Source organism: Pan paniscus, chromosome 6, assembly GCF_029289425.2.
Source record: "Pan paniscus chromosome 6, NHGRI_mPanPan1-v2.0_pri, whole genome shotgun sequence".
In the NCBI taxonomy this organism is placed as follows: domain Eukaryota; kingdom Metazoa; phylum Chordata; class Mammalia; order Primates; family Hominidae; genus Pan; species Pan paniscus.
Genome location: NC_073255.2, coordinates 142,481,860 through 142,497,685, shown reverse-complemented (window position 1 = coordinate 142,497,685; position 15,826 = coordinate 142,481,860). Strand labels below are relative to the sequence as shown.

Below are 15,826 nucleotides of genomic sequence, written 5' to 3'. Positions count from 1 at the left end.
GGCCTGAGGACCTAACATCTACATAGGGCATTTTTCACAGAAACTAGAGGCGTTATGTTAACTCGTACCAGCTCATGCAACAAGAACTAGATCTGGAACTTGCAAGTTCTAATTTCCTTTCCTGAACTAACTTGGCTTCACAAAGAAATATTAATACATCAGAGAAGGCTGCCCAGGTACTAGAGCACCTTCTCTTCTTGCTAGCTGTCCATGTGTTCATATCAACACTTGAAATTTGATTTTTTTCCCTAAAGAAATAAAAGTCAACAGATCAGAACAAGGGTGAGAAATTAAATCAATAAATCTTTTTGAACAGAATAGATTATTCTAATTTTTTTTTTTTTCCAAGACAGGGTCTCACTGTGTCACCCAAGCTGGAGTACAGTGGCACAATCCTAGCTCTCTGCAGCCTCAAACTCCTGGGCTCAAGTGACTCTCCTGCCTCAGCCTCTCATGTAGCTGGTACTGTGTGTGTCCACCAACGTGCCCAGCTTATTTATAATTTTTTTTTTTTTTTTCTGTAGAGACATGGTCTCACGGTGTTGTCCAGGCTGGTCTCAAATACCTGGCCTCGGCCGGGAGCGGTGGCTCCTGCCTGTAATCCCAGCACTTTTAGAGGCTGAGGCAGGCAGATCACCTGAGGTCAGGAGTTTGAGACCAGCCTGGCCAACATGGTGAAACCCCATCTCTACTAAAAGTACAAAAATTAGCCAAGTGTGGTGGCGGGTGCCTATAATCCCAGTTACTTGGGAGGCTGAGGCAGGAGAATCGCTTGAACCCAAGAGGCCGAGGTTGCAGTGAGCCGAGATTGTGCCACTGCACTCCAACCTGGGTGACAGAGACACTGTCTCAAAAACAAAACAAAACAAAAAAACACCTGGCCTCAAGCAATTCTCTCACCCTGGCCCCCCAAAATCCTAGGACTACAGACATGAGCCACCATACCTGGCCAATATGTTTGGGTTTGGGGGGTGCCAGTGGGGTCAGGGGGGAGTTGAGACAGGGTCTTGCTCTGTGCAATAGCATGATCCTAGCTCACTGTAACCTCAAACTCTTGAGCTCAAGCGATCCACCTGCAGCCTCCCAAGTAACTAGGACTACAGGCACATGCCACCATGCCTGGCTAATTTTTATTTCTATTTTGTAGGGAATGGTCTCGCTATGTTGCCCGGGCTGGTCTCAAACTCCTAGGCTCAAGCAATCCTCCCACCTCAGCCTCCCAAAGAGCTAGGATTATAGGCATGAGCCACCACAACTGGCCACTGACACTTTTTTGTTTTTTTTTGAGACAGAGACTCGCTCTGTCGCCCGGGTGGGAGTACAGTGGCATGATCTCAGTGCACTGCAACCTCTGCCTCCTGGGTTCAAGTGATTCTCCCACCTTAGCCTCCTGAGTAGCTGGGATTACAGGCATGCACCACCACCCCTGGCTAATTTCTGTTTGTTTGTTTGTTGTTTGTTTGTTTGTTTGTTTGTGGTGGAGTCTCACTCTGTCTCCCAGGCTGGAGTGCAGTGGCACTATCTTGGCTCACTGTAAGCTCTGCCTCCTGGGGTCACGCCATTCTCCTGCCTCAGCCTCCCGAGTAGCTGGGACTACAGGCGCCCGCTGCCACGCCTGGCTAATTTTTTTTTTTTTTTTTTTTTTTTTTTTTGTATTTTTAGCAGAGACAGGGTTTCACCATGTTAGCCAGGATGGTCTTGATCTCCTGACCTTGTGATCCACCTGCCTCGGCCTCCCAAAGTGCTGGGATTACAGGCGTGAGCCACCACGTGTGGCCAATTTCTGTATTTTTAGTAGAGACGGGGTTTCACCATGTTGGCCAGGCTGCTCTTGAACTCCTGACCTCAGGTGATCCACCCGCCTCAGCCTCCCAAAGTGCTGGGATTACAGGTGTGAGCCATCGAGCCCAGCCTCTGATCTGTATTTTTAAAGTCAGGTTTATTGAAGTATAATTTAGGTTGTAAGAGTTTTGTAATTTGCATTTTTTTTTTAGTTTGTACATGTAAAACATTTTTAATTGTGGTAAAATAAGCATAACATAAAATTTACCATATTAACCATTTTTAATGTACATTTCAGTAGTATTAAGTACATTCACACTGTTGTGCAACCAATCTCCAGAACTTTTTTTTCCGTCTTGCAAAACTGAAACTCTATACAGTTGTTCAATGGGTATTAAAAAAAACTGCCCATTCTCCCTTCCCCCATTCCCTGGCAACCACTGCTCTGCTTTCTGTCTCTATGAATTTGACTACTCCAGGTACCTCATATAAGTGGAATTATACAGTATTTGTCTTTTGTGACAGGCTTATTTCACTTAACATAATGTCTTCAAGGCTCCTGCCCGTGTCAGAATTTCCTTCCTTTTTAAAGCTGAATGATGCTACATTTTGCTTATCCATTCATCCGTTGATGGACACTTGGGCTGCCTCCACCTTTGGCTATTGTGAATAATGCTGCTATGAACATGAGTGTACAGATCTCTCTTCAGGACCCTGATTTCTTAACTTGTGGCTTTTTAAATGTGTCAAGGAATAAGCCTAGAAGAATTCTGTATCACATTGCTTTGCATCTTTTTATCATTTGGGAAAAATCAGGAATGCAGCACTAATTTCACCAGGTAATACCTGTCTAGCATCCTGGTGTGCTCACTCTCAAAGGGTTTCTTGTGCCATTCTTCAGTGATATGGGAGTGCTTTGAGAATTGCCATTAAATAGAAAGGAGCAGCAGTTCAGCTCTATCTCAGACATTGAGACACTCTGATCAGGGACGGAATTGGCAGTGGCAGGGTTTGTTACAAAAAACTGTCATTCTAGTTTCCCCTCACATGGGACTTGAAGCCCCAGGTCACCCTTCCCCAGGCCAAGAAGGTACGTGGTCCAAGGGAGAAGTCGGTAATGTCCAGCCACAATCTGTTCCGCTGCTCTGTGCCCTTCTCACTGGCAAAGATCTGTAACAAACAGCTGGGATCCTATTTCAGAGTCATAAAAGGGGCAGGGGCTGAGAGGGGGCTAAAATAATTTCATGAACAAGTTGATCAAAGAAATAATCTGTGAATGAATCTTAGAGAAAGGAGAGCCAGCCAGCCAGCCATGTGGACAGATAAGATTCTTTTCCTGCCAAAAACAGCCCCTCTTTCCTGCCCTACATTGTCTGCAGGAATGTAAAAGCCATATTCTAGATCATTTGGCATTCAAATAGCTAAGTAGGCTTCACTCTCAGCTCAGAGATGACTGGGGAGCCCATGTTAGCATTCTTCCCTCCTGCCAGGAGGAAAGGAAATCTAGCTCAGGGACCAAAGCAAAGCTTATTCATCTCATCTTTTAAGACCCAGAGATGGAGTTCTCCACAGCCCCCCAGACGCAGGTCCTTCAGCATTAAAGAAGAAGAGAAATCAAATGCACATCCCATACAGGAGAAATAGCAGGGAAGGGGGCTAAGGTGACAGATTCTGAAGAGTGAAGCACACCTTTGTGCTCTGCCTTCTTAAAATTCATCCTTTCACCTGCCAGCCTTGAGAATTGCCTATTTACATAACTAGCTGCCTAAAATGGAATATTGGATAATGCTACATGGCGGCTCACTCAATTTGAGCCCATCCCCAGGATGTGAGAGTGATCCAGAAGCCGTCCGACAGCACGCCGTGCAGCACGCTGGCCTGAAGCCATGCCTCCTTGTGGTGTGATCCTGTCAGCACTCCGGAGCTAAGCAGATGTCAGGCCCGATCTGGGCCGGGCTGGGGGACTAGCTGAGCAGCGGGGGGAGGGGGTGTGATTCAGCAGTGGCACATTGTCTTCAGGGGACAAACGGTATCTCTTCCTGAGCTTCACAGCAGGCGCCTTGTTCTGCCCAAGGTGCTGTGTTGGAAATGGCCAACCTATAGGGCCCGGGAAGGGGGGAGTTGCAGGATCTATGGGGACAGCTCAGCACGGGCGGTAATCAGTCAGCCCTGATGCCACCCCTGACACTGTGCCAGCCTCGCACCCCCTGTTGATCCTTTCCAGGGCACAGAACTCTCTCCCATCAAAACTGGACTCATGCTGCTTGCTTATAGAAGGAGTATAAATAAGTGATAAGGAAATGTTCTGATAATGATAAGCGGGTATGGTTCCTCAGCAGACTAGATGTATCAAAGAAGACAATTGTGTGTGTTTGTTCATTTATTTTTCAGTGTTCCGGTTCCTGTAGTCAGTTTAGAGAAAATTCCTAACCTAGTGAAGGCAGATGGTGCCAATGTCAAAATGAACTCCACAACCACTACTGCAGTTTCTGCCTCCTCCACCTCGTCCTCTGCCGTCTCCACCCCTCCTTTAATTAAGCCTGTCCTGATGTCCAAGTCAGTGCCACCTTCACCAGAGAAGATCTTAAATGGCAAAGGAATTCTGCCAACCACCATAGACAAGAAACACCAAAATGGCACCAAAAACAGCAACAAGCCTTACAGGAGACTTTCAGGTATGTGTCAGTGTCGTCAGGGTCTGACTCATGATTAGACTGAAAGGGAGTCGCAGCCATAACGAAGGAGTGATGTGCTGTTATCATTAAGCAGGTCTGTTTCATTTTAAGGGGGACGCAGAGTTTACCTGCAAACAGGAACCCCACCTAAAAATGCAAGGGAAAACCAGGTCTCTTCTTCCCCGGGCAGATGAAGTCCCTCACTCAGTTCAGTGCTTAGCGGGAGTTACCCTAGCAACCCAGGAGGCAGGGTGCTCTGCACCGACCTACTCTGTAGATTCTGAGGGTCTTGTGAGCAGGTGATTCTGTGTATCCATATCATACAAACAGGTCGAACTAGCCCTGGCTTCCATAGAAGCTTCACTGCTGGGAAGCTGGACAACACACAGGGATCTCATGGTGCCTCAAGGCATGTGAGGGACAGCCCCGCCAACAGCTGTGCTGCACAGGGACACACAGCCTCTGTCCTTTGGCCTCGGGAGTTTCCAGGTTAATTCTGCAGTTGAGTTTACAACTGTCGATCCCCCATAATCAGGTTGGAATTCCCAAACAGGAACGCTAGGGCTGGCAGTGCCGATAGGGTGCTGCGGCGGTCTCTTGTGGGTCTACTCCTTGGTTGTCTGAGCAGACACTTGGGGTGCCGGAAGAGGCACACAGGATGATGGTTATCTGTTAGAGGACCCTATGTGGGTAATGTTTGCTTTGGATCGATCTGCTGTAGAACTAAACGTGGCAGTTTTTACTTTCTCCAAAAGACCAGGAGAAGCTATAAACTTCATAACTTCTTCTTACATCATGGGCACTCCCTGATGGTGGCCAGAGAAAGTAAAATACAGTGACAGCCACCCTGTGACAGAGAAACTGTCCTCGGGTTAAGCTTGATTTTTAAGCACCCAAGGAATTGTGGGTAATTTTTATTGTCTACTCTGTATTTGTCTGTAGTTCTAGTTTTTCTATCTTTCATCTGTAACTCTTTTTAAAATTATGTCTGAAAAGTCCCTCAAGCCCAAAGCATTCAGATAAAGCAGGCATTGTACCTTGCACATCTCTGCCTGCGCTGCTCACCCACTGTCAAGAAAGAAAGGTAGAGCCTGGTGCTCTCCCTAAGCACTGTGGGCCTCACAGTTCGGGCTGGAGCCCCCAGCACCTGGCTCTTCCTGCATGGAAAGCTTGGTTTCACTCTTCAGAGGTGGTGGCAACATCCCCAGAAAACCGGTAGGCGTGGGCACAGTGGCTGGAGGCCGAGGGCTCCTCGCCATAGCAGAAGCACGGCCGTGGCTTCCAGCCTGTAACCCCATCTGAAGTTGTTTGGGGATTTTTTTGCCGCACATTGTTTTTGCATTTTGTGGGTTGTCTTGTTTCGTCGGGTCTTTTGCTTGTTTCTGCCTCACTTTCACATTTGGCAGCCAGCTCCTACCCTCAGCCAACAGCCTGCTCAGCTCCAGGTCGACATGAGGCGCTGGTGTGGGACCAGGCACAGGCCTGACTCTGACAGACCCAAAAAAAAAACACCACACCAGGCAGCCTGGCCAGAGAGGGCTCCGAGCAAACCAGCATCTCCAGGCCTAGCAGGTTTTTTTTCTAAGTGAAGCTAAAAAAAAAAAAAAAAAAAGAGAGAGAGAGAGAGAAAAGGCAGACAAAAAGCAAAAAAAGGGGGGAGGCATTTTGGTAACCAGCCAGGGAATCTGTCTTGGGTATAGAGTAGTTTTCTTGTGCATATCATCAGTAACACCATTGCAACCTCCCCATGACCCTCAAAGCTTTTGAAAATAGAATACATTCATTTATTATGTTATAATCTGAGCATTGTTATATGCTCGGAGTTTACTCCACCAATTTCAGGCAGTTTTCCAGCTAGGAACCTTTTTTGAGTTTGCAGCCATTCAAGGGTCTTAAGGAGATACCACCAATTTCTGTACACCCTCTACCACCAGCAACACTGCTGCCAGTCTACCCACATGCCCAGAGGGCTGTGTCATTCCTGCTCTGCAGGACTTATGTGTTTGCTCGGTGCCTTCCAGAAACGGCACAGGCCATCCAAGAGGTGGAATTTTAAAGCCCAAAAGATCCTTAAGAGATCACCTACCCTGGGCAATATAGTGAGACCCTGTATCTACAAAAAATAACAAAATCAGGCAGGTGTGGTGGTGCATGCCTCTAGTTCCAGCTACTCAGGAGGTTGAGGCTTGAGCCCAGGAGGTCGAGGCTGCAGTGAACCTTGTGATCCCACCACTGCACTTCAGCCTGGGTAACAGAGCGAGACCCTGTCTCAAAAAATAAAAATGAAAAAAAGAGATCGCCTCACATCCCCTCATTTTTAAGGTGAGGACAGCATGATTGTCTTCCTGGCAGGGGTGAAGGACCCAAGATGGGTATAGAAAGAGCAGGCTCCTTAGAAGTAACCTCCACACAAGCTGTCCACAGTCAACTGGAAGGCAGGAGCTGGGGAAGCCTGGCCTCTCCGCACAGACATCCTTCATCCTGGTGGGGCAGCCTGCCCCGTTTTATTCCCACGTGAAGCATCAGACCCAGGGCAGTGGGGGTGGGGAGCAGCTGTGAGATTAGCAGGCCCCTGCCCTCTCTGCACCTTCAAGTTCAGCCTTCTCCCCTGCCCCTGCCTGTAACACTGCTAGAGTGCCCCTCAATCAGGTAAATGGTGTTTGTGGTCAGCAAGGCTGTGTGCAAAGCCTGCGCCGAGAGCTTTGTCAAGCATGAGAGAGGCAGGTCACTCTGACATGTCAAGGAGTAATCTCCCATTTACATGGCTAAAACTAGCAGGAAGGCAGGAGCTGGAGTCAGGGTGTCTGTACTCTTGGAGCAGCCCAGGAAAGGGGTCGTTGGGTCTCAGGTGGCTCTCCCTGGTCTGCAGCCAGCTATGCCCAAATGCCAAGGACCTGTGGAACCATTGCAAGTAAAATAAAGCGTTAAGAGCATTAAGAGCAGCACGGCTCCTCTCCTTCCCTTCGGTGCCTGCTCCCGCCCTATTCCCCGAGCCTTGTGCTGCGTTCTGCGTTGCTGCCGAAGCTAGACTTGGGAACTCTGGGTTCAGAGGGGAGCACCATTTTCCCCGAGCGGTTCTGGAAGCCTTTTAGCAGCTGGTTGAGAAAACAAAACACAAAAAAACAAAAAACAGATTGCCTGACAATGTCTCACTTGTTGGTGCAAATGTGCATTTTTTTTAAAATGTAGTCTTAATGCCAAATCCTATTTAGTCTCCTTTTTTCTTATATTTTTTGTTTGTTTCTTAAACCAGAGAGAGAATTTGACCCAAATAAACACTGTGGAGTATTGGATCCCGAGACAAAGAAACCTTGCACAAGATCCCTCACCTGCAAGGTATTTCTCTTTCCATAAAAAATACTTCCTGCTCTCGCTGGGGCCTTTGTCGAAATGTTTGCATGCCACTCTCTGCACACGGCAGGGTGTGGAACCTCGACATGACCCCCAGCTGTTCTTTGTAAGGGAAATGCTTTCTTCTCGTCCATGGTAGCAGAGTGCCTGCCTCAAGCTGGCTGGCTTTTTAAGAAGGAGAAAAAAAAAAAAAAAAAAAAAAAAAAACTAGGCTTCCCCTGTTACTTGTGAGGCCAGACAGTAAATTGTATTTATAGGCACTCACAGGCGGTTCTAAAGCCTGCTACGTTTTAATGTATGCAGGAGCAGCGGCAGCGGCGGCGGCGGCGGCGGCAGCGCCCTGAAAGGCAGCCCTGGAGGGGAGGATGATATGCCGCGCCCCTGATCCAGCCACACCGGGGTGGCCAGGGGAACAGCTGACCCAAGGCGGCCGCCATTGGGTCGCCCAAAGCCCTGTATTTCATGCTGAACTGCTAGTGCTTCTTGGGATCAAGGCGATGGCCCTCTCTGCTTGGTGGCTCTGTTTGTCTGGGCCGAATCGAGCCTCCCACCTGCACCTGGATTAACTCTAGCATTCCCTCGCAGTTGCCTTTCATCAGAGAGGTTTTCATGGGTTCTGCGCTGAAGCTCGTCATCCTATGCCATTTTTTGGAGGAAGCTTTGGCTTCTTAACACCAGGAGTGTAGGGCATGGTTGCGTTCGTGTGGTCTCTGCCTCTTCCTAGCCACAGAACAGGAGCTGTTGCCTTGAAGTTGACTTTTCAAGCACCTCTAAATTTCCATGAATTGCTATTTCTGAAATGGAGGGCCTGGGGAAGCAGGTTTATGTGCTGATCAAAGAGGCTGTGCTTTTCATTTCTCTTCTCCTTAGACACATTCGCTAAGCCATCGGAGGGCAGTCCCAGGCCGGAAAAAGCAATTTGACCTCCTCCTGGCAGAACACAAAGCAAAGTCCCGGGAAAAAGAAGTTAAAGATAAAGAGCATCTCCTGACTTCCACGAGGGAAATACTTCCAAGCCAATCCGGGCCGGCACAGGATTCTCTGCTAGGGTCTTCAGGGAGCTCTGGGCCAGAACCGAAAGTTGCATCCCCTGCAAAATCCAGACCACCTAACTCTGTACTTCCTAGGTAAGTACCACCTTGACGATAGAAGCCCTGAATGCTTGGTCAAGTGACTAGCTTGCTGGGTCTGTGGCATGTGGTCTGATTATATGTTAAATGGAAATCATAATAGTACTACTTCCTAAGGCAAGTAGTAAAGTTTAAATGAGATAATGTACATAAGAGGCCCAGCCCAGTGCTTGCCACATGGTGTTCAACAGATTTTACTGCTGTCATCATTATTATCATCACTGTCATCATCATTGTCAGCAGCAGCGGACTTCATGGCAGACAAGCAGATCTTATATCAGACAGTGTGTGTTTTTACACAGCAAGAGTAAGCTGGAAATAAATACCTGAAACTGTGACACATCAGCCACCAGGTGACTTCCTGGCTGCCTGGGTTTTTATATTAGTTGACGATTCCTGGAGCGGAGTAGGGAAACCCAGGTGAATAGGTCGTTAGCACCTCTTAGACGCTCACTGCACCATGCTAGTCCAGTTGCCACGATATTTGTTTTGCACGCTCTCCTATCATCAGGATGAAAGGGGAAATTGGCATAGCAGAGGTTGTTTGTCCTTACATGTCTCTCCACACCAGGAAAGCTACTCTTCTGGGCCACCTGTTTGGGGTTCTATGTGGTTGTCCTGGACAGAAATGAAAAAATAGAAAACAGAATTAACACTCATTTGGATTAAAAGTAATTTAAAATCCGTGCATGTCCATTTTGATGGGCAGCAGCTCAATTCCCAAATAATGGGACAGAGAACCACTTATTCAAAAATATTTATTGAGTGCTCGCTCCATAAGCAAGATTCCATGTTAGGTACTCTCAGGCAGGGGTACAGAGATTAATGAAGCTAGACCCCGCTTTTCAGGAATTTAGAGTTTAAAAGAATGAGGTACAAGTATCCATAATTTTTATAAAAAGGAAACATTAATAATACTCAGTGAGAAGTGCAGATAACGGTATTATCTGATTTTTTTATGCATACAGTGTGAATCTCAACGGGTAGCAAATAGGCTTTAAGAGGACATAGTCGTAAAAGAAGGGGAGGGAGTTGATTTTTAAAGCAAAAACAAATATTTGATAGCAGTCGCTCCTGATCTGCCAGGCTCTCACCCTGATGCCTTCCATGTTGGTGCAAGCCTGACCTAGTTTGACAGCCAGAGTCCCTCTGTCATTATGGCCGAGCTCAGCCTCAGGCGTTCAGGAGGACGCGGTCAGATGGAATTGCCATCCCCAACACTTCCATCATGCTCACCATCGTGGCGTTACTGTCACCGTTGACATGCTACTTTCACTGTGCAAGATCATTTTATAATGACTTCTCACTGTCATGTGGGGTGTTGGTTAAGGATATTACCCTTGTTTTAGAGTTGAGGCAATAATTCCGTTCCAAGCTTCTGGAAGGGGCTTCAATTGTATATACAGCGACTTTTAAACTTCTTTGTAGCTATCGAACATTTTCATTCCAGCACAACCTTATTATGGGTACCTGATAGGAAAGTAGACTTGCCTCCACCTGAAGCCGGCTAAGCTCACACATGTACCCAGAGCCATTGTCCCCCACACCCTCTCAAGGATATCCTTCGGTTCCCCAAGGACTCCAGGGAACCCAGTTTGAAAGCCTTCTTTGACTATACAAATCTCCATCTATTTTTGACTGAGGGAGGCACTTCTCACCAAGCAGTGGTACCTGGCCTAACAGAGAAAGAAGGGAGCAGCCATTAAAGAATAAAACAGTGGAGCCTGAAGGATCTGCTCCGACTGTTCCTTTTGGGTTTAATTTTCAGGGGAATGTTCATCTATAGAGAAATGCCAGCTGTTTGTGTTCTGTTAAGGAAGCAGGAAAGGATGGGTGAGGTTAATCAGAGAAAAGAATGTTTCTGGAAAAGAAGTGGGGGGGGCGGAGGAACACATTACACAGGTTGGTAACAGAATCTTTTTTTTTTTTTTTTTTTTGAGACAGAGTTTCATTCTGTGGCCCAGGCTGGAGTGCAATGGCGCGATCTCGGCTCACTGCAACCTCCGCCTCCCGGGTTCCACCAATTCTCCTGCTTCAGCCTCCCAAGTAGCTGGGATTACAGGCGTGTGCCACCATGCCTGGCTAATTTTTGTATTTTTAGTACAGATGGGGTTTCACCATGTTGGCCAAGTTGGTCTCAAACTCCTAACCTCAGGTGATTTGCCCACCTCGACCTCCCAAAGTGCTGACATTACAGGCATGAGCCACCATACCCGGCCCACAGAGTCATCTTTGAGGATGCTTTTCAAGATTGAGATAGGCACCAGAAAACTCAGGGGTGAGCTCTTTTCCAAAGTTAATCAGGAAAATGTCCTGCACTTATCTTAGTTTAGGACAAGATCCCCTGCAATTAAAGATTGAACAGGCATGATCAGAGTTGAATATTGTAATCACACAAAACTTACAAAAACGTTGCTTTACTCATATTGATGTATATATAATAGATGTTTCATCTACACAGATTATCTGTACTTGGCAAAAAAAAAAAAAAACTATCGCACATGAATGGAATTTATTGTCATCCCCTCCCACTTGTGAATTCCCTTTGTGGGAAATGCTAACGTGTGTGAATTTATTTCATACGTATCTTTTCGTTAACCTTGAAAATATTTTAGTTCTCATATTCTTACATTGCAACCCATTCTTGTCAGGGATTGCTAAAAAAGGAACTTGAGTCTAGAATTAGAAAAGTTAAAGTTAGATAACAAGGGTTGGAATGGGATTTGAAGTGGAAATCTCAACTCCATGCCTACCAACTAGGTAAGCTTGGTCATGGTTCTTAGCCTGTCTCACCTCAGATTGCTCATCTGTACAGTGGAGCTAATCAGAGTGAAGTGAGAAAGTACCAAGCACATAAGAAGCAGTCCATGGATGGTAGCTGTTAGTGAGTGGGAGGGGCACTCCACAGGAAGGCAAAGGCAGTGAATGCCGGCCTTGACACTGCCTGGTTTCCATATGCCTGCCCTCCGTGCTTCTGCCCCCAGCCCGAGGGGCCTGGAATAACACACTCATATGTTCAGTTTATTTGCCTCCAACTCTAAAGGAACACATTGCTTGCTCCAAAAAGCCTGAGGGTTGTGGATGACTAGCCCAGCCAAACCCACCAGGACTGTTGGAAAGGGCAAAGAGGGCTGGGATCTGACAAGCCAGGCTGAGAGCCCGCAGGAAGCTGGTGCCACAAAATCTGGGCACAGTCCCCTCTGTCTCATAGATGCTTACACATGCAGTCTAAAGTATAAAAGGGCAAACTTAGCTAATCTTAGACTGACGAGGGCAGTGTGGAGATAGGCAGAAGGTCTTAGATTCCTGACAAAGGGCAGGGATGAATCTGGGGTAAAAGCAACTTCTGTTCCTTTCTGTATGTCATTAGGATAGTGATATTACCACACTGCAAGCCAATTCTCTTTTTTTTTTTTTTTTTTCTTTCCTCCTGTAGAGACAGAGTCTCACTATGTTGCCCAGGCTGGTCTTGAACTCCTGGGCTCAAGCAATCCTCTTGCCTTGGCCTCTCCAAGTGCTGGGATTACAGGCATGAGCTGCTGCACCCCGCCTTATTCTCTCCCTGATTTCTTATATATTTGTCCCTGTGCTGTTTCTACATCTGTTTCTCAGTCTGGGGGGCTTTGAGGTTGTACAGACAGGCACAAAACCCCTCCATTTCTTATTAGCTTTATAATAGTTTTTTTCATCTGAGGCCAGGCGCAGTGGCTCACGTATGTAATCCCAATATTTAGGAAGGCAGAAGTGGGAAAGTAGCTTGAGCCCAGGAATTCAAGAGCAGCCTTGGCAACATAGTGAGACCCCATTTTCCACCAAAAGGGAAAAAAAAATTCTCATCTAAGAAAGGCAGATACTAGTTTACTCACCTAAGGTGGCTGGAATAAGAAATGTACATTTCATGCCTGGCACATAGTAAGGACTGAATTAAGGTCAAATGGTAAGGACTGAATCAAGGTCAATTGCCTTCTGCTCTCTTCCCTAATGCACTCAGACAAACTGATGCTCTGCTTCCTCAAAGTGGTAAGGTGGGATTTTCTCTGCATTTCCCTGAGTTGAACTGGACACGACCCATCATCCTATGCTTTGACTTTAGACCAGACTGGCGGGCAGACAGGGGACGGGTGATGTAGTACGGAGGGGGAAACAGTGAACGGCAACTAAACAAACTTGCGTGACTGTGTCAACACCTTCCTGTGGCTCATTGCCCCATTCCCTATCACTCCTCAGCTTTTCCGAGACCCAAGCTGGTTCCAGTGAAGTCCTTCCCACCAGGTGTCACCCTGGAGTGCAGCAATCAGAGCTAAAAGGTCCTGAAAGCATCCACCACTATATCACCTCCAGGAGGCTGCATGCACCCTGAGGGAAATGAGCCCAAAAAGGAAATGATGCGGAACTCCCTCCTCCTGGTGTGTGTGCACACACGAGCACACCGTCATGTGTCCCTGTTTCTCCCTTTGCTCCCACAGCCAGTTGTGGGCTAGAGCACAGCTTCCACACTCAGCATACTCCCCAGGAATCTTCCACTCATCTCCTCCTCTCTTTTATCTGGCAACTGGAACTTATTATAGAGTGTTTCAGCCAATTTTCTTCTTAATTACACTGCTTTTTTTGTTGTTATTGTTGTTTTGAGACAGAGTCTCCCCCCTGTCACCCAGGCTGGAGAGCAGTGTCTTGATCTCGGCTCATGGCAACCTCCACCTCACGGATTCAAGCGATTTTCCTGCCTCAGCCTCCCGAGTAGCTGGGATTACAAGCACCCACCACCATAGGCTGGCTAATTTTTGTATTTTTAGTAGAGATGGGGGTTTCACCGTGTTGGCCAGGCTGGTCTCAAACTCCTGACCTCGGGTGATCCACCCACCTCAGCCTCCCAAAGTGCTAGGATTACAGGCGTGAGCCACCGCACCCAGCCTGCATTTTTAAAAATCAGAGTAAGATAGGCACATAGTTCAAAAATTAAACTGTGCTTAAATAATTAGAATGAAAACAGTTCCTGTCATCCTGGAACATGTCTTTGCTCTTTCTGTGTTCAAGCGCCTGTTTCCTGGATCCAAGTGACTGCCTCCTTCTTAGTTTGTGCCTTTAAATTTTGATGAAGTACCTCTTTCATTAGCTTCCTGTGAAAAGATGTGTGGGAGGTCAATATTTAGAATCCTTGCACACTTGAGAATATTTTTATTCTACTCTCACACTTAAATTGATCATCTATTTGAGTATATAACTGGATTGAAAATCATTTCCCTACAGAATTTTGAAGACATTTTTTCATTGACTTGTAACATTGAAAATTTTATCAAGAAGTTTAATATTTGTCTGATTATCATTTCTTTGCACACGTCCAGTTTTTTTTCTCTGAAGACTGGGGACTCTGAAAGTTCACACAGTAGTCACTCTTTTTCTTTTTTTTTTTTTTAAAGACAAGATTACATTCTGTAACCCAGGCTGGAGTGCAGTGGTACAATCATAGCTTATCTCAGCTTCAAACTCCTGGGTTCAAATGATCCTCCCACCTCAGTCTCCCAAGTACCTGGGACTACAGGTGCAAGCCACTGCCCCTGGCTAATTTTTTTATTTTTTTACAGAGGCAGGGTCTTGCTGTGTTGCCCAGGCTGATCTTGAACATCTGGGCTCAAGCAATCTGCCCTCAGCCTCCCAAAGTGCTGGGATTACAGATGTGAACCACTGCACTCAGCTGATCACTCTTGATGTAGCTCATTTTCATTCATCATACTGGGTACTCAGTAGCTCATTCAATCTGGAGATACTTATCCTCTTCTGGGATGTTTTCCTGTGTTACATCTTGGGTAATTTTCTCCCCACTATTGTCTTTATTCTTTCTTTCTTGACTTTTTATTAATTGGATGTTGGACCTTTAGCTCTCTTACCTCTTTTTGTCTCTTACTCTCCTTGTTCTACTTTCTGAAATATTTTCTTTGACTGTATCTTCAAAAATGGTATTTTAAATCATTTATGATGCTTTCCTATTTTTTAGGATCTGGTTCTCTTTATCTGGTTGTTTCTTACACTATACCACAAGATACTATCGTTTTTCAGAGGTAATAACATCCTAATATCTTTGAAGATAAGTTTTTTAGTTTTTTCTCTTTCCGTCATCGTCTTAGTTTTTTCCAGGTTTGTTTCCTTCCTGTGTTCATGTCTTTGATGTTTGGTTGGGCAGTCTCACACTGGGGATGCTCCAGCAGTGTTGGGCCATCCCTAACCATGCACATTTGGAAGAGAGGCTCTAACAGCCTAATTGGAAGTCTGTGTGTGAGGTTGTCGACCAAAATTTGTCTGATCACCACTCAGCCTTTTGTTTGAGGATTCCCAAAGGCAAGATCTGGAAGCCTTCCCTGGGGCCATTCAGTTTCTCAAAGATAGAAACCTGATTGGTGATGTGCCTGGCAATAGGCAATCTGGAAGCCCTGACTAGAAATGGCCCGCACTTCCACTGTGTCCAGCCCTGTGCCTCACTCCTACTCTGCGCTGAGCCTGATGGCCCCGTGTCTAGAATCTCTCCAGTTCAACTTCTCTGGCAAGTAAACCTTTGCTCTCTTGTTAGCAAGTTCATTGTCATTGGCCAGGTGCAATGGCTCATGCCTGTAATCCTAGCACTTTGGAAGGCCCAGGGAGGCAGATCACTTGAGGCCAGGAATTCGAGACCAGCCTGGCCAACATGGTGAAACCCTGCTTCTACTAAAAATACAAAAATTAGCTGGGTGTGGTGGCACACACCTGTGATCCCAGCTACTCGGTAGGCTGAGGCAGGAGAATTGCTTGAACCCAGGAGGCAAAGGTTGCAATGAGCCGAGATGGCACCGCTGCACTCTAGCCTGGGCAACAAAGCGAGACTCCAGAAAGTTTATTTGGGTACAGAAGAGAGTGTCC

The 15,826-nt window shown here is 46.6% G+C and overlaps 1 protein-coding gene across 10 annotated transcripts in view; it reads left to right on the top strand.

Annotated features, from left to right (window-relative positions):
• Positions 1–15,826, top strand: part of ATXN7L1 (ataxin 7 like 1) — a 266,428-nt gene that overhangs the window by 224,374 nt on the left and 26,228 nt on the right. For all 10 annotated transcript variants that reach the window (XR_010112782.1, XR_010112781.1, XM_055114804.2 and 7 more), the window contains exons 5-7: positions 4,174–4,457; positions 7,711–7,793; positions 8,679–8,935. Coding sequence is in view for 8 of the 10 variants with exons in the window: in XM_055114804.2 (XP_054970779.1) it covers positions 4,174–4,457; positions 7,711–7,793; positions 8,679–8,935 (624 nt within the window). In the remaining 2 variants the exon portion in view is untranslated. The remainder of the gene's footprint in view (positions 1–4,173; positions 4,458–7,710; positions 7,794–8,678; positions 8,936–15,826) is intronic.